At 37.0% G+C, this 18,772-nt stretch overlaps 1 protein-coding gene across 1 annotated transcript in view; it reads right to left on the reverse strand.

Moving 5' to 3' along the window:
* Positions 1–2,538: 2,538 nt before the first annotated feature.
* The window catches only part of LOC118162574 (opsin-5-like), a 41,933-nt gene continuing 25,699 nt past the window's right edge, over positions 2,539–18,772 (reverse strand). Inside the window, exons 5-6 of the mRNA XM_035318806.1 lie at positions 18,230–18,564; positions 2,539–3,358 (exon numbers count right to left, since the gene is read on the reverse strand). Coding sequence (XP_035174697.1) covers positions 2,747–3,358; positions 18,230–18,564 — 947 coding nt within the window. The 3' untranslated portion in view covers positions 2,539–2,746. The remainder of the gene's footprint in view (positions 3,359–18,229; positions 18,565–18,772) is intronic.

Here is an 18,772-nt window from a genome sequence, read left to right on the forward strand (position 1 = left end):
AAGCTACTCAGACAAGAGGGAAACCTTCCCACACACATAGTGGGAGCATTATCTGAGTGCACTGTCATTCCTAATGTCTAAGCATATGGAGATTTCAGTGCAATGGCACAATGTTCCTTCCATTAACTTATAAGAGGAACTGGCATGGATTCTATAATGATTTCTAAAACATTACATTTTCTAGTCAAAGTTGAATGTGACCTTTTACGCACTTGTTTTACTCTGTACACAGAGCTGACAGCTGGGTTCAGAGAGCTCAGTGCCTATTGGAAGGAATCTGAAAAGATACAGCTTTTTTTTTTTTTTTTTTTTCTTCACATTTACTTATAGGCATTATGTGAATATATATTCACATATTTCCCAGCTAAAAAAAATAATCTCACACAAGTCAGCCTTGGCTTCCACTACAGGGAATGCAGAAATGAAAGTGACTGTAAATCCAGGCATGGAGACTCCAAACTTTCCTTCCTAACTTTCCTATTAGATTTATTAGAAAAATATATATTTGTGGTTTATGCTAATAGCTAAAAATATTATCTCACCACATAGCTAACCAGCACCACACCTCAAAGAGCAGTCACAGCACAAAAAATATCCCAAACTTTTTCTGACTATTTTGAAGAGCTGCATATTACAGCTGAGATTTTAAACACCATGGAAGCCAAGCATGCAGCTCCTCTTCATACTGCATATTATCGTTTTAGTTGTTGTCTTTTGATAGTGTGACATTTTTAGGCTCTGCCAGCTAAAGCCTCCAAACATGTGCATTTGTTGGTGAATCCTCCAGAGACTTATTCACATACCCAAGTTTGTGCACTGACGTCAATGGGACTTCGAGCGGGTAGGACCAGATGACCTCTGAACATAGCTTCCAGACCTGTTTTCCAATGATTCACCATCAGGTCAGCATTGCCTAAAGGTCTCAAAGCCTGATCCTACCTCATCTGAGGTCAGAGACACAGCAGCTGCAGTGACATCAGCCCTGACGGAGTAGGATCCCATCTGGGCCCTGTTGCCATCCCATGTATCTTAGGAAGTTTTGGAGAAAGCACACACTGAAAGTCTAAGCATTAAGATGTGGTGGTTTTTGATGTCTTTTCTGATTGCTTTTCCAGAGATCCTGAAGAGACAAGGTAATTTTAAGCATAGGGGATGTCTTTTGTGTAATTCCCTGTAAACCTCTTATACTATTTATCAGGCAGCTGGTCATGTGTTTTAAACATATATGTATCCTTGGAAATCCAATAAAATGCATCTTAATTATTGTTCATATACAAAAACATGGAGGCTACAAAGAGTTGGGGGAGAGGGGGAGAGAAAGTGAGGGCAGTTTAAAAGCAGGGCAGAAAACTCTGTGTCCCAAGCAAATGTCAAATGTGCTCTATAGCAACAGATATTCCCTTATAGTGGCTACTTGGAGACTATTTCATGGAGTTTAACATGGCAGTCCCTTTTGCAGCTAGGTTCATTTTCTTCAAGTCACCACAGAAATGGCAGTGAAACACTCTGCTGCTGCATCATTGATGTTACGAAGATGCAGGTATTCCCCTGAGGCCTCCTGGGGAGCTTGGGACCCGCTGGCCCTGCAGACTGGAGGCACTTTGGGAGGAGGACCACCTTATCTCCCAGGATAGCCCCAGCTGGAACACAAAGCTTTAACAACTTAATCAGAGGGCTCTGGTGTGTCCAAAATGAGAGCCTGAAGCCCTCAGCATGCCTTTGCAGTGGCAGAGGATGTGATGCTTTGTGCTGGCAAGCTGTGAGACAGAGTAGTAATTCAACCCAATCCTCCCTCACTGACAGAAGCAACCATTTCCAGAGCCCTTTCTCTGATACCCCTTTGTTTGCTTTTCCTACTTCTTCCAGGGGAGAAAAAAAGGAGCAGAGAACACAGGAAAGAAAAGATGTGCCAGTTCTTGTTCTGCAACATTGTCCTTGTAAGTCAAGTTCAAGAATTCCTGAAGGACTGGGAGAATTATCACTGGTTTCAGTAGTTTGCACCAGCAGAGATTGTTGCCCATTATGCTATTTCTTGGCAAGGTCTTCAACCTCCTAATTCCAATGTCCTGTAGAGGAAACTGGGAATAATAAACTATGTTCTAGGTCCATTTCCTCTTGGAATAAAGGTAAATAAAGTCTGCATGCCATCTTCAAATTACCCAAAATATTGTGATTTCATTAATGTGGCATGTGGTCAAAACCTGCATAATCTCAAAGCAAGGAACAAACTGACCTCTGACTCCCAGAAAATATAACACGTGGTTGCTCAGCATCACTTCTTCAAAAATAAACTTTTCAGTTGGTAATTAACTTTTCAGTTGTTATAACAATTAGAACAACATGAGATTGGTATTTAAAGCTCTACATTGTGTTATTTGCTTTGAACATACAGGAAGTAAAATACATAAAGTCTAGAAAGGGTAACATGGAAAACTTCCCCACAGTTAGTGTTCTCTTGAAAATGGGGTTGATGGAAGTTAAAAAAAAAAAAAAAAAAAAAAAAGAGGATTTGTCTGACAGTTTTTGATGTGAATACAGTTATCACAATATCCTTAAGTCAACATGGAGAGAGTCATATATCATTTATAGTATGTCCATGCTGTAGCATGTGCCCCATCAAAGTGTACATGAGAAAGAACAGGAAAATAGTGTATAAACTGGGATAATAGAAGGGCTCTTAAGAAGAAGTTACATTCATAAATCCAGTATAACAACATTGTTCTTTGATTCCTTCATATAAGCAGCTCTAGAGGTCTGTAAATGCACAATGCACAGGTACTGCTTCTAAGGTGATTTCTAAGTTTTCAAGTTCAGTGCTTTTTTCTCCCTGCACAACCACCTTTACCGACTTCTTACTGCCCTGCCTCATTTTTACAAGGAGGTTGTTCTCCAAGGCTGCGCTTTCTTGAGAAGGGCTTCCCATAGCACTTAGCTTCTCCTGGCAGAATTTTGGACAGCTTTTAAAGTATTCAAAAGTATCACCATGCTTTTCAGAGGGGAAATAAGAACATCCTTCCACAATTGGAAGAGTATTACAGCTAGATTCACTTCTGCCCTTAAATGTTCTCAAGCCAATGTTCAAAGTCGATCTGTATGTCTGCAGCATCTTGACACAAAAACAACTCCTGATGCATAACTGCTGAAGAACTGTGAAATCTTTGGCAATGGTACTTCGGAAATTGGGCTTCAGAAGAAGATAGATAACTGGATTGTAGAGTGTGGAGGATTTTGCAAAAACAGCTGGAACAGCAAAGGCTAATGGAGGAATCTTATCTATTGATCCAAATGCTGCCCACATGGCAATGATGGCATAAGGGCTCCAGGCAGCAAAAAACCCAGTGCACACAGCAATACTCAGCTTGCAGGAAAAAAAAAAAAAAAAAAGAGAGAGAGAGAGAGAGAGAGAAATAGAGAGAGAAAAAACAGTGAATTAAAAAACTGCATGCATGAGAAAAACAGCTGTCAATATAGTATATGTATAAAAATACCACCTAATTGATCCCCTTTGTTAAAAGTCTCCCCAAATCTTCCATTATACCTCAGCTACTCTCCAAATGTGTATTTGTCTAGCAACTTAACTCTGTGTGAGATTTGTAACTTTCAAAGTTTAAACATATCAGCTCTTACATTTCTTTTCCTTTTCAATGAAGTGTTATGAAAATTCTTTTTACACCAAAAAAGGAAGCCAAACAAACAAACAAAAAAAGATAATTTTCTGAGGAAGATTTTTTATGGATTTCAAAGTCATTTCCATCTACATTCTAATTCATGAGTAATACTGGTTTTCTTGGCTAGGGAATGTTTTCCAAAATTTTATTTTTTGTGCTTTTCTGGAGCCATATACAGACATCTGACAACAGAAAAACAGAATGATCCTGAAGGTGAATTAAATTCATGAATTTAAATTAACTTTTACCCACCAATTACTTGCCTTAAACTCTATAAAGAAAGCTTTAATAGACCTTTTTTTTTTTTTAAAAAAAAAAGTTTGTTGTTTTTTTTTTAGTTTTAATTATCACAGAGATATGTAAAATGCAAGAATAAATATTTAATCAGTAATAAACATAAACTCTGAGAAATCTGAAGTAAACTGTAAGCATCAGCTTGTACAGGAAAACTAATCTGCAGGGCATTCTTCTAAGCATGGTTTATAAACGAAGTGCATGCATATTTTAAGGATGGAAACAAGAATATTCATGCTCCTGTAGAAGTTTCAAAAGTCCGTGTTTGCCAAGAATATGTATTCACAAATAAAGAAGACAGTAAGGAATCCATTCCCTTTAGACTAATATTGGATCAAAGCGAAGAGAGGAAATGACGTACAGAAAGTACTTTTGCTTTCAGCTGCTAATTGTGCCACCTCCCTGAACTGACCTCTGCAAGTGGGAGTACAGAGCAGCTATCTAGCTTGGTTAACTGAAAATGAAACACTTTTCTCACTGAGGCTCTGGCTGTAGATTCAAGGCTGCAAAAATCATCTTTGTTGATTTTTATTATTATTATTTTTATTGTGAGAGATCACATTGTATTCAAAGTGAGAATGAGAGAGAGAGGTCCTGAGCACTTAATATCAGAGGAAAACACATAAAACTCCTTTAAAGCACAGAGATCTACACAAAATGCTATTATTTTCTTCCTAAGTTTAATAGTTTCCCAAAGTTTATTTTACAAGAAGAAATGCATGATGATTGCCAAGAAATATATAACACGAGTTTTATGAGGAATGTCTGTCATGTAAAACTGTTTTTACTATTAAGCTAAAATCTGTTTATGAATTTGTATATGTCTCTAGAAAGCCATCTGCTCTAACAATAATGGCACAGGAGAAATTTCCCATTTATGGGCAATATCCATTGGTTCACCTGAAGTCCAAAGCCACAGAGATTTGGCAGAATTAAGAAGAAAGGTATTTTGACAGAATTAGACTAGTTAAGAAAAGATGGAAAAAGACAAATCCACATGATAGAGTGAACCTAATTTCTCTCTTCCCCTTCCCCGCCTCTCCCACGCCGCTCCCCACCGAGTGTTTTATTTATTTACATCAGCTGAAGATCTGGCTTTACTTGTCGAATAGCTAATGTCACAGGCATGGGTTTTGTAATCCTAAACTGTCCATGTCCATGGCATTCCAGAATGAAAGGAAAAGCAGTTTTTGTGGCAAGCAATGTGCCTTGGCCCTTTAGAATCACGTCAAGACAAAATGGACATTAGAATTGACTGGTTCGTTTCCCAGAAACACTTATTTGTGGCAGCAACTAATCTCTGCGTTTATGATAGGTTTTACTTTGTTCCTGTGAAAAGATATTTGGTACATACTTTCAAGGAGCTCTCAGCCTACTTCCTGAACAGCATCAGTACCATTTTTACAGCAAAAACGGGACATTCATCTTACAAAACCTTAGCTATCCAAAACTTATATTCTAGGTCTAATCTAGTCAAGGTTCTTTACAATGTCAAAGGAAAGAGAGACATATCTCCAGAAAGCAATTGATATCATCCAAAGATGTATGCCTGTAATAGATGTGACAGATTGCTCTAAGGTCCTTGTCATTGACAATTTTGAAGCTGAACTTAAGACAACTAATTTTAAGTGAAGTGCAACTAAGCAAAAGGAACTCCCTTTGAGACACTCGAGCATATCAGCTATACTTACATACATGTAAAAAGAGGCTTTTTTTATTATTATTTGTACTGTCATGTCACATATTGAGAAGTCAAGATTTTAATAGAAAAGCGCTTGGATGACACTTAATACTCTGCCTCTGGTAAGAAGTAGGAAGAGTGGGCTAACCAATGATGTCATTATGAGATGGCAAAGAATGTTGAGATTTTCATAAACACAACAAAAGAGGAGAGTTTTGGTGAGGCAGATATGGAGCAAATTTGTGAGCATTCACAGGAAACTCACAAGTGACAAACTAAAGGATATCTTCATGTTCTTGTGAGCAAACAAAACCAGCAGCTGAAATACAGGAGAATGACCAAAGGTGGAACACTGCATAAACACACTACGCCTTCAGAGACATGTCCTTCAGTACACATTCTTGGAGATATGGTACATCTGTATAATTGTATCACAGCGACTTCTGATAACATTCACAGGCAAGTTGCAGTGGTTAGTTTTCCAAAATGATCGGAAAAAATTATTGAATGCACACTATTGCAGTGAAATTGGAGTGGCAACAGAACATAATGAGAGAGCCATAATGCAAGATTTCAATTACCCATATATAAACTAAATAATAACAGAAAAGCCTTGAAAGGAAAAAAAAAAAAAAAAAAAGTATGCATGTATTTATTTATTTATTCCCACAAGCCTTCACTGTAAGGAAAAGAGTACTTGTGAGCATTCCTTTTTTTCCCTTCTGGTTCATATTTTATCTTTGCTGATGACTTCCAAAATACTTTCTTACCTCAGTGTGCAACACAGTGTTCAAATGTTACCTAAAAACTTAAATGTCAGAATAGCAGCAAAGAGACATTGGTTCTGCAATTCGTGCCTCACTAACCAACCAGAGTATGTCAGGAAGAAAAACTTACTACTGCAGCAGTTAGGTTATTTCCAAAGGTGAGTTCATTTTAACCAGAAATGGTTGTTCAGAATTAATGATCTATACATTCATTCTTAAATTTCATTAACTCACAAAGTTTACTTATCAGCTCCTTACACCAAAGAGAACTGTTCAAACATGAATATGACTGTCACACGATAAGACAGATCAAGTAACCCATTTCATTATATCACTCTGTGATTTATCCAATTCTCTTTAAGCTATACTTGATGGACAGATGTCAGTTCTGGTCTTGGATTTCCTTGGATGTAAAGGTCTTACCAACTGAGGCATCACTACACAATGAGATCCAGGGAGGACAACAGCATGCTAGACTACAGAGAAGCCTTTTCATTATTTCACGCTAGGCTAGAGTCCAGATTTCCTCATTAAAGTGAGCAAGAGACATATTGTCTAATTTTAGCATCGACTTGTAATACACAGATGCTAAAATTGCAGTAGCAGCAAACTGAGCCTTTGTAGACCATGAGGAAATCCAGCTTGAGGACGTGGCTGACTGAGGAACAATGTGAAGATGTGACCTAGAAAAACATGTGCAGGCCTCAAATAAAGGTATAAAAGAATGATCTGTTATGGAGGCTATTCCAGAAAATACTAAGTAATACTTTACAGCTGGTAGAAAGTGCCATCAGTGGTTTACATCCAAACACCTTGGTGTTAATGAGAAGATATTTTAATGAACTATAATGAACTTTCCGCAATGTCCTTATTTTATCATGCAAATACAGAGGAAAAACAATTTTAGCCCTATGAACTATCTTTTTATAGCTGCACATATTTGTGAACATTTTAACACTTTTTTTTTTAATCAAGGTGTCTATCAACAGTGTCCTGTTGTTCTGAGGCAGTATGAATAAAAGGTGACGCTTTCTCTTCACATCTTGCAAGCCATAATTTTATTTTAATTATTTGTATTATCACTCCGAGATTTCTCTGACCAGGAAAATCCTTAATGTCCTGTCCGTCATATAGGTAGATAAGAAAAATACCTTCACAAGATACATCACATCACCTATACGCCCAGGGCCTATTCAGACTAGGATGTTTGAACTAGAACTTATGTAGTTTGGCAAGTATAAATTATTTCATACAACTTAATAATCCTTAAAAATATAAGAGTACAGCAATACAGTAATTTTCCAGGATAAGGCAAGACGTGATTCACCTTTGCTCTGCCTCTTAGGTTAGATAGGATTCTATCATAGTCTGCGAACACTATGATCAGACATAGAAGAATTTTTAAAAATTTGCCTTTGAGCATAGGGAAATCCAATAAAAAAATACCTTCCAAAAATAATATATCTCCAAGAAGCAAATAAACATAGTTACAGCTTTAAAAATAATAATAATAATAATAATTCTTTTTGTCTGTAAAACAACCAAAAGGGCATTTTTCAAATACCAAATGTAATGGCAGGTGACACTCCTGATAATTTTACAATCAAAAATCTCTCCTAGGGAACTGCAACTGAGTTGGAACTTGGGAGAACTTTGTGGTTTGTAAGAAGAGCTTAACAACAAAGAACACAAGCTACAGAGCATACATTGCAGGTAAACAGAAGAATAAAACAGATGTACCGCACTTGCCGCATGCCATCAGCTTTGCACTTAGCTCTTCACCTGGTGTGTGCCAATTCAGTCACACAGGTTGGAGCAAGCCAGACTGTTGGCACAAGCTAAGGACCTAATTAAGCTACTTCAAAGTTCACGACTATTGCACTTAGTGGGTGAGATCAGCTTGCTAACACTTTTAAGTATATGATACCTCATGACCTCTTTGGAAGATATTTTCCACATTTTTATGCCTATTGTATCAAGAAATTTCCTGATGTAAATTTATGACAAGGGAAAAGTACGGCTAAGCCTGTGTTGGGGTAGTACAGAATCAGCTGCTGAGTGGGGACTTTCATGATTAGTAGCAACATCTGTGTGTTCCAATTTTTGTTCCAAAAATACCTGTAAGCCTCCATCCAACCAGTGTGAAATAGGATTAGGTTTGTCTAGGGTTTTTATTTTTGTATTTGGTCTTTTACAGACACTGGAATGATTCAGGAAGTTATTAATTCGCAGAGACGGATCTCCTTTTCTGGCATGGCAGTAGAGTCCCAGCGAGGTATTTATTCCCACTAAGGTTAAGGTGATCAAATCTTACTCTTCACCCTGTACAAAAGATGAAAAGCAATGCCTGAGATGTGAAAATTAAATTAATTTCTTACAGGGACCATACCAAGATGCATGCCATACCTTTAAACACCAGAAAAAACAACACACAGGGGTGACTTGGTGGTGAGAACCTCTCTGAAGCAATCGCATTCAGCCAGTCACCAGGTCACAAAGAGGCATCCCTTCCTTCCCTCGTGTCAGCTTGCTAGGAATAGAGATTTACTACTTGTTCTCATGTAATAAGGGAGAACTATGTGTAAATATTTCACAGCTTCTCTCTTAGGATTACTCTAATTATTTTTGTTTGTTTGTTTGTTTTAATAAGAAAGCACAATGCTTGCAAGTGACAGTGGTTTAAAGCTGATTTTATCAAAACATATTTTGAAAACAATTTAAAAACGCAAACCACTTGATCACTATGTTTTTTTTATTGAAAATGTTATTACAACATGAATATCTGATTTGAATCCTTGTTGGCTAACATTTATTTCTGACTTCTGTATGTCTGAGTTCAGGAACCATTCACACCATGTTTTCAATAGAAAATGACAGAATGTAAAAGCATATATATACATATTAAAATACTGGATACGTATCCTGTGATTGTAAAAGTAAAATTCTCAGGAGTACCTAAGTTTATCTGAACAACATGTCTCTGATCATACTTGCAAAGGAGCATGTATTTTTGCATGTGCAGACCAGAGGTTTCCATCTGTGCATCAGGTTTGTAAGAAATAGAGTTTGAAACACAACACACCAGTCACGTTTTATGTATTCAGCAAATCAGATACTGGAACTACCCATATTTTTTTTCCCTATCAGGGAAAGAATTTGTCGCTTCCAACATGCCTCCAAATAACATCTTCTGTCCCATGGAGAACCACCACCTAGAAAGAGATTTTCAGTCTTGCCCTTATATTTGTAAAAGAACCAGCATACAATGCACCATTCTTGTCATTTTTTTGCTTTCAGATTTCCCTTAACAAACTCACCAAGGTAATTTGCATTAACCTGCCAATATTTTAAATCATTATTGATTATAATTAACGAGAAAGTACATGAAGAATGGAAGCACATGCATCACAAAACATCTCTTTCTGTATACATTTAATTACTAGTGTGAAGTATTGTTTCAGAGTTATGGTCCAAGCATGTTTCTATCAAATCATTTTGACTGAAAGGTTTTTAAAAGCCTTGTAAGTAGTCCACGTATGAATTGGTCAGCCATGTTCAAAAACGACAAACATGTTATATGCCTCAACAGCATTTTGTAAAAATGAACAAACATGTAACCATCTGGCCCTCAGTGCTGCAAGCTTGAATCATTGCTCATCTTTCTCAGAGAGCTTCCACAGGTTGAGTCCAGTCTGTTCTGGCCAATAGAAGCAGATACAAAGCACAGGTAATGCAAAAGTGCCATCAGTGAATGTCACCCTGAGCCTCATGTATTTTTGTATCCCGAGAAAGAGTCTCAGAAGGTTGAACTGCTTGTTATATATAAGAAGAAATCTAGAAATCTTGTGAATCAAGGGAGTTTTCAAAATTGTCATTTCAGCCCAAAGTGTAGTCCACTGTCCCAGATTTAAACAGAAGCCAGAAGTCTCAATGAGCAAGTTCTGCCCCTAATAAGGCAAATAGATTTGGCACTTCAGACACTGAGCAGAGAAATTAAGATCTACAATCACTAGAACATGTTAAGTTCATGCTACTCATGGTGCAAAAGCATCAGCATGAGAAAAGTCCATCAAATCTTTCATTGTCATTCATTTAGTAACAGACAGCACCAAAAGGAGCATTGTGGACTTGAGGTTGTGGTAGCATCATGGAAGGGGTGGCCACAGCTATGCAGACTTAAAACTTTCTCCTGCACACTCCTCCTACTCAGCTAGGAGCAATGGGGCAGGCTGTGAAGAAAACTCCCAAAGCCTCTTCCCAGCACTCCAGCTGTCTTAGAAAAGGGGCTCCACCTAACAGCTAATACACAACAGTGGGAGACACTGGATGCTAGGTCTGGTTTTTATAGTCTCACTGGTTATCAGACTAAACTGCTAAATAAAATAACATCAGTGATCATTTTCTGGATCAGGCACAGACTAGTCACATCCACACTGCATAGTGTTCAGACTTGGGTCCCACCAACAAGCTCATATGGTGTCTTGGTGAAGGTAAGACATCATTACTGAGGGCTTGGGGTACATTTTTTCAGTTCAGTGTTTTCATTGCATGAAACAAAGTATTTGTTGCATTTGTTTTCCTCCCTGTGAATCATATTTGGTCCACTATCATTTGTCTCCTCTGTAGAACCCTTAGCTTACTTTGGCAGCCAAATTCCTTCATGTTTGAAAAACAGAAAAGAATATATGCAGTGAGTTCTTAGCTTTCCTCAATTTATTTATGTGGCATGATTATTGCAGCAAAGACCTACAGGATTCCTAGTTCTCAGTGGCTGCAAAAAAAAAAAAAAAGGAACGGTGGACTCTAGGAAGATAATTACATAGGGCTATGGCTAAGGCAACAAAATGATATTTTCTTCGTTCCTTTCACTTTTAAAGTAATTGCTACAGGTAAATTATTCTGCTGAGAATAAAAAGTTTTTCCTACAAATTGTTTCTGGCAGGGTAAGTGCAACTATTTTCAGAGTCTGTGAGACTTTGTCTAAAAGCATGCTTATAAGCAGCAAATTAATTCATCTGATTCAAATATTTTTTTTATGCTTCAGGGGAGACTATTACAAACTCTACTTTGTTTTCCTGCAAAATAATAAGCCACTGAGCCAACGCATTGGTAAAATAAAGGAAGCAGCAAAAGAAATTAGAAATTCACAGGCTAAGCTTTGAAAATTCGTGTCATGCATTTTACTCCTCTCTTCAGCCAACAAAGCACAAAAGAGTAAAAAACAGTAAACAGTTAAATGCTGTTACAATACCAAGATTTGGAAAAAACACCTGATTTATATTGGAGTCTTTTCCAAAACAAGTCAACAGACCTCTTTCTTATGATTACCTTGCTCACTAGACCTGGGAACAGACCTTTACCAGTGTTATTTGAACAATCTGGCACAATTATGTTCACTTATTCTTTTGTACTTAATGATTTACAGATCTGCTCAGCTTAATGGTGCTGAGTTGTGCAAGACTCAGTGAAGGTAAATCTTCAACTCTCTTGCTAAAATATGGCAAAAATGTTATTAATTTTATTTAATTACTAATGCTGAATTTTTTTGGTAGCTGCCTTTTTTTTTTTTTTTTTTTTTTTTTTTGAGTCCCTTGATTAAAACACAGCTTACAAATAGCACACATAAATGCATATGCCCTCTCCCGTACTCAGGCACTAACACCTTTTGCCTGAAGCTTTAAGTAGAAATGATGTTGATAATGTGGCATAAACATTTTATTATAAAAGTGTACAGTACTGCATCATCAGTGAAATCCTTGCCTTATGGACTAACTTGGTCATCATGTACATGGATCATTATGTGTATCCTGATGAATGAAATACAACAATAGACAGTCTCTACTTGCCCTGCTCTAGGACCACCTAAAGCACAAGCTTGAGGAAGATCTGTCTCCCTCAGAGGGGAATTCCTCTGAGGGGAGTTCTAGATTTAGGGCCAGATCCCTTCATGGCTGTTTACGTCTACAGAGCTTATCCAAACCTGGATTCTGCTCTTCCTTGTTTCCTCAGCACAACTCTTTCTATGCTTCTCGAGTTGCAAAAGCAAAGTTTGGTTCACAGTCAGAATCCACAGGTATGCATCCATCACAAACTAGACAAAATCCCAGCGGGCATCAATGACCCATGTGAGCCAGTCTGTCCCCAGAGTGCCCAGCATCCCCTCCTGTGCACTCAAGTGCCAGGGGGAGTTCCAATATCTCACTGGATCTCACAGGTGTATCTCAGCCCAGAGATATGCATGAACTGTTAACACAGATTTATTTTCAGAAATGAAGGAGCACCCAATGGAATTATGAAATCTGGGAATAAAGCCTTCTCATTGATCCAGTTCACAGGTGAAATTAGAAAATATAAACATATCATTAGCATTCCTATTGCTTGATATTTTTGATATCTTTTATTTTGATACTGTAGTTTAAATCTCTTTTTGAAGGTCACTTCACATCAAATTAAAGAAAAAGCAGTACTAATTATAGAAAGCAGTACTGAGAGGTCACATTTTTATTCTTTTATTGTCCCCCTAGCATACCAGAGAGATGTGCACCCCAGAGTAAGACCTAATAAACACTGTGTCATATAGAATATGCTGCTACTTTCTGAGTAGTCTCTGAGAAGCACAGTCACTACAGTAAAGTATGAGCAGGACTAGGATGCTACTTCCCTGAGCCAACTAGCTTGGCTGGCATGGAGCATGGTGGAGGAAATGCCTCTTGATCCTTGAGCTATCCCTTCATCACCTCAGATCTGCCAGCTCATTCACCAGCCTCTGCCAAGATTCTGCCTGGTCCCCACAGTGGCTCACAGAGATGAGGACAGACTCCTACAGATCACCTGTCCCCTCTGGTGACAGCATTTATGTTAGGGTCAGGTAGCATGGACCTTGAACTCAGCCTCTGGGCCCTTGAAGACTGCAAGTGGCACACACACAGTCTCACAGACTAGCCTATGGCTAGGCTCCTCTTTTTCTTCAAAAGCCTGCAAGAGCAGAAGCCTACAGTAGAAAATTGGAGACTGTCTCTCCATGAAAACTTTGCTGAGCATTCAGAAAAAGTAAGTAGATTATACCAGAGACTAGAGACAAAAGTATGAAAAAAAAAAAAAATGTGACTGCCCTGATGGCCTTGGTTTGGTATTTTAACATTGCTTATGCAGGAAATATTGCCCATAATTTCCCATCTGACAGAGTTTCACTATAGATAGGAATCATAAATCTAGCCAACTAAACACTCTGCAGTTTGGCATTTATTGACCTGTAAAGCCAACACATATTGCAAATGTATCTTGCAAAATATTCCAAAGTAATGATACCAAAGTCTGAAAAGTAACTGACAAGAAAAGCCCATACTATTATTTGTACACCAAGAGGAAAAGATTTAATATGTTACTCATCAAGCTGTAACGGAAGTCTGATGAAATAGGGATGACTACAGGCTATCTCACACCCTTGATCTGTCCTCTTTTACTCCATAAAACTTTTGCACACTTAAAAAATATACATATTTTTTTTTTCCCAAGATAAATGAAGTAGTCCACAGAGAGCACAAAAAAAGGAAGCCAACTTTTCCCGAGAGGTCTAAAGCATTATAGAGGAGTTTTTTTTTTATTTGATCCATGCTCACAAAGGAATGTAAAATACTTCTTTTTTCTCTTTGCACCATTAATTATAAATTCTTATGCTACGCAAAAGTAAAAGCCAATCATAAATGTGATTGTCTATATTACAGTAACAGAATCTCAAATTCACCTTCTCTCCAAATGAAATGTCTGCATTCTACCATAGCAAACCTTGGCAGTAAGGCACATTCAACATGTATTTTATAGGTAAACCAGATTCTCCCACACTTGTCAAAAAGCTGATTGCCTCCAACTCAAACCAACATATGCTACACAGCCTATAAAATAATAAAAGCAACTGTAAGTTTAGAACTAAGGCTCTTTGTGCCTTCATGCAGATTTTGAAATCGCACAACGACTGCTAATCCCCAAATGGCTTTGAAATACCTACAGCAAATTGCAATATTGCTGTGCTGTACAACTAAAGCATCAACTTAAGGTGGACAATACCGAGAGAGGCAATGAACTCTGTAACTCTTCTATATATTCAGGAGTAGATTTATGCACTACAATGAAGTATTCAGGTTTGGGATCTTGCATTCTAAACTGTAGGGTTTCTTTGAAGAGTAACATTTTTCCAATTTTATTTCTATATTATTTCCCATTATGTCTGTAGCTCTTTGCACCTGTAATTAGCCAAAACTTTCAAGATTGCTTATAGACACATCTTTACAATAATTTCAGTTTCAGAGGAGTGCAACAACCTCCATTAATTTGGGGGGTAAATTTTTTATTAATTTAACAACAGCAACAAAATGATTTTTAAAAAGTAATGTGCCCATGCATAGTAGAAGAGCAATTTAGGCTCAGGTAACATCCATGATGTTAGATTTGTCTTCTTTCTATGCAAATAATTGCATTTTATGCTGAGAAAAAAATCACATACCCTATTTCTGCAACAAGCAATTTTAGAAAAGAGATGTGAATTATTCAGGTTTCTTCTATTCAACCAAATTATACTTGAGTGTTTCAAACGTACTTCAGAGCTATCACAAATTACAATCACAAAGAAATACAAGTTAAGGACCATAACATTTGTTCAAGGTCATACACAAAGTCTGAATTGGAACAAAAAAATGAACACAATTTCTCAGGACAAAGGCTTACCCTCCTAGGACTTTAACTTTAGTGTACTGCAGAGCATTCAGCGATGATATATGGACAAATATTTGATGAAATGTTAAGTTACATGCATGGTATTTTTGCTCCTTCAACCTCTAGAAGGAACTAGGGTATGTTTCTGAAATTGTTAAATCCCAAGGAATTCCTGGAGAAGAGGCAGTTTTCTACATCTCTGTTTACATTCATAATATTTATCTGTCTTATCTACGTGTCCAGAACATGTTTTTTCCAGAAGGTGGCAAACCTATACACTTGTGAACAAATTAGATGAGAATAGCCTTCTCAGTATGCATTATAACTGATTTTTATGGAACTCTATAATAATGAAAGCAATTTCAGTAGTTAGCCAACCTTGTAAACTCAGAAGCACGAAAACACAAACAGCACTGTACAGATCCCATTATGTTTTCTAAAAATCTTGTTTTTGCCATTCTAAAGTAGCACAGAAGAAAAATAAATAAATAAATAAAAATACCCTACAGACAGATCTTTTAACAATGAAAGTAGATTAGTAATAATGAATGTTATCTGTATTTTATTGTTATTTCTTTTTAAAATATTCAATTACTACTAAAAACAACAAATACAATAAATGGACCTAAAATTAATGCTATGACCTAGGTATGTTAATATGGTTTAGGAAAGTGACGGCTGCTTAACGTACAGGGTAATACAGATTAAAACAAACTGCAGGAACCTGCAATATAAGAGGAACCTGTGGCAATTATTTGGAGTCTCAAGGCATATGAAGCTGCCAAGCAAAAGTTTTTGGAATCATATTTCCTTGCTTAGATGGACTCTAAGTATCTAAGTGCTGTTTTAAATGCCCAGGTTGTTTTCTGGATTTAGGTTTTCAAGACTGAAACAATACCCAAGTCCTTCTATTGAAGCTGCATCAGATTGCAGAGGTCAGATGCGCCCAGGACTCCTAAGTTACAGTGCCCTGATTTCAGAGCAGGATAGATAAGGCCAGAGTGGGCTGTAAGTCATCTCTAATTTAATAGGAGCTACAAGGTAAACTGTACCAAATTTGCTTCTCAAATGCAGCAGGAAGAACTACAGTTCAACAAATAATCGTTCCAAGTAGACCACAACGTTAACATGGTTGGTGTGGCTACAGAGGTCAAATAGGACAAGGAGTGAAAGGTCCTTAATTAAAACTTAATTAAAGAATTAAAGGATAATATACTGTAGTCAAATGACAGATGTAAGAATATTAATGTCTACTGAATATCCAGAAGTGGGGCAGAGATATCCTTAAGAGCTTTAACTGGGAAATGTTCCATCTAAGGCTTATTGTAAACAAGGAATAGTTAAGACATGGGCATACTCTTTCATCCTTAAACTGCTTGGACGGAATAAGATATTTAGGTTGTGGAGAGTAGGTAGGAGGATAGCATTTCCCACAGTGATGAAAATCACGATACTCAAGATGTCTAGTGTAGCTAGTCTGTATCTGGTAATCAGAAGATTGATGTCAGAGAGAGACCAAGCTTGTTAATATGGAATAGAAAAAGTAAACCATTTATACAGAAGCAGATTTGTGAGATATTCAATTGTATTTGCAGATGAGAGCATCCATATTCCTGAAGAGAGAATTGAAAAGGATCAATGACTCAAAGCAGAAAGTTGAAGTTGATGAGGAAGATACTTGATAAGGAAGAACAGCATGCTAAAAAAAAATAATTAGAGAAATGAGGGAAGAATTCATTGAAATAAAGAAAAAGATTTTCTCAGTGAAGATAATTGAAAGTCAAGAAGTTATATTCGTGTGTTTCAAGAGGTTTATTATCTAAAGACTGAAGCACTCCTAACTAATGTCTACTGCCAAGTTTGTCTTCTATTTTGGTATGTTAAAAAAAAATAAATAAATAAATTTAAAAAAATTGATCTTTTCATGGAAAGGAGGGGAATGTAGAAACATTCGCAAGAAACAATTTTCACAACAAATTCTCTGACCACAGGTCTAATTTTACTGTATGAGCCAGTAAAAAACAAACCTGAAAAGGTTTTTGTTCAAAAAATATTTACAAAGATGCACTTACCTGTGTTTTTTGTTCTGTGTTAAGTTATGCACAAGCAAATTTGATTTCTGAAATATTTTTAAAAACCTTTAATGATATAAACTTTATCCTGGATCCTCTCAAATGTCTGTAGCTGGTCAAACAGAATTCAGTCACTCGGAACCAGAATAGCTTTCATAAGCAATGATTCCTGAGCATGAGGCTCAAATTCTCTTCTACACAGGGCTTAAACTTTGAAATTTCCTTTTGATCAAAGATTGCCAGGCTTTTACTGAATGGTGCTATGAAATTAACAGTTTGCCATCAAAGACACCCCAATAAGTTCCTCCTGACATTCATTTTTACAGTATAAATATATATTTTTCTGTATGAAATGGCTTTTGGAAAGTATACTATACACGGGTCTGGCTGTTTTTAAAGGCTTCAGAAAATAAGCTCAAGGGAGATGCTAAATAGTAGAAGCTAAGAGAAAGATGATGATGGAAGATCTCATGTACATGAAGAAATTAAAACATTTTTGGAATACCAAAAAGATAACCTGAACACCAAGAGCCAACATCAGAGACTCACTGTTAAGAAATATTTCCAAAACTTGTCACTGGCATTTTGAATAGACATCTTTTGTACTATAAAATACTTATGTTTTCACTTTGTGTTTCAAAGTTTTACTCCATTTTCCATAATGTCATTTAAAAGTCCAAATTTTCTATAGAAATATTCCAAATTATTTAGGAAATAATTTGGAAATTGTTTTAAATCTCTATTTTCATGAGGAATGAAACTCTGTGAGCTTAATTATCACCCTCCAGAAACAACACAGCTATTACTTGCATGTTTAGCAATTCATTGCCATAGAATAAATCTGCAGAAGATTATAATATTTTCTGAAATAAAAATACAATAAGAACTGGCTTCTTTACCTTCTTTATTCCCTTCTCAGAATTTTTTTGGTTCTTGAAAGGTGCTGCCCAATTTTGGCAAAAACAGCTTGCCAAATACTTGTCAAATGCCAAATACTTGCCAAACACCAAATACTTGCCAAAACAGCTTGCCAAATACCTTGGCAGTAATGGTTTGCACATTGTTCATCCTGGTGGGGCCAGAGACATGCTGCTCCACTGCTCTCCTGGATCCTTTCACTGTTATCAGAATGAGTGAGTAGGAAGTGATGATTACTCCACAAGGGAGAATAAAACAGAAAACAAAGAGAACGACAGTGTAAGACATGGACATGACATCTATGTTGGTGGAATGCCAGTCAATGCAGCAAGCTGTGCCATATGGCTCTTCTCCGTATTCTCCCCAGTGAGCAAGGGGTGAACAGGCAAAAATTGCTGCATAGGTCCAAGCACAGGCTATCAAGATTTGTCCATGTTCTCTCCTGAACCTGTTGCCTGGAAGACACAAAATAATCAGTGAAGATCATCACACAGCAATGCTGTAAGCTCCAGTTAACAATTGGAACAATTCAACGGTTTATTAATAGGCCTCTTGTATTGCACACTGGATGTTTGGATTTTTGTTCTCTGTTTTGCCTGAGGATAAATCTTTATAACCTTCTAGAGGTTTGCTTCTCAAAATATTGTCTTCAAAGCAACTTAA

The sequence above is a fragment of the Oxyura jamaicensis genome, chromosome 2 (assembly GCF_011077185.1).
Source record: "Oxyura jamaicensis isolate SHBP4307 breed ruddy duck chromosome 2, BPBGC_Ojam_1.0, whole genome shotgun sequence".
In the NCBI taxonomy this organism is placed as follows: Eukaryota; Metazoa; Chordata; class Aves; order Anseriformes; family Anatidae; genus Oxyura; species Oxyura jamaicensis.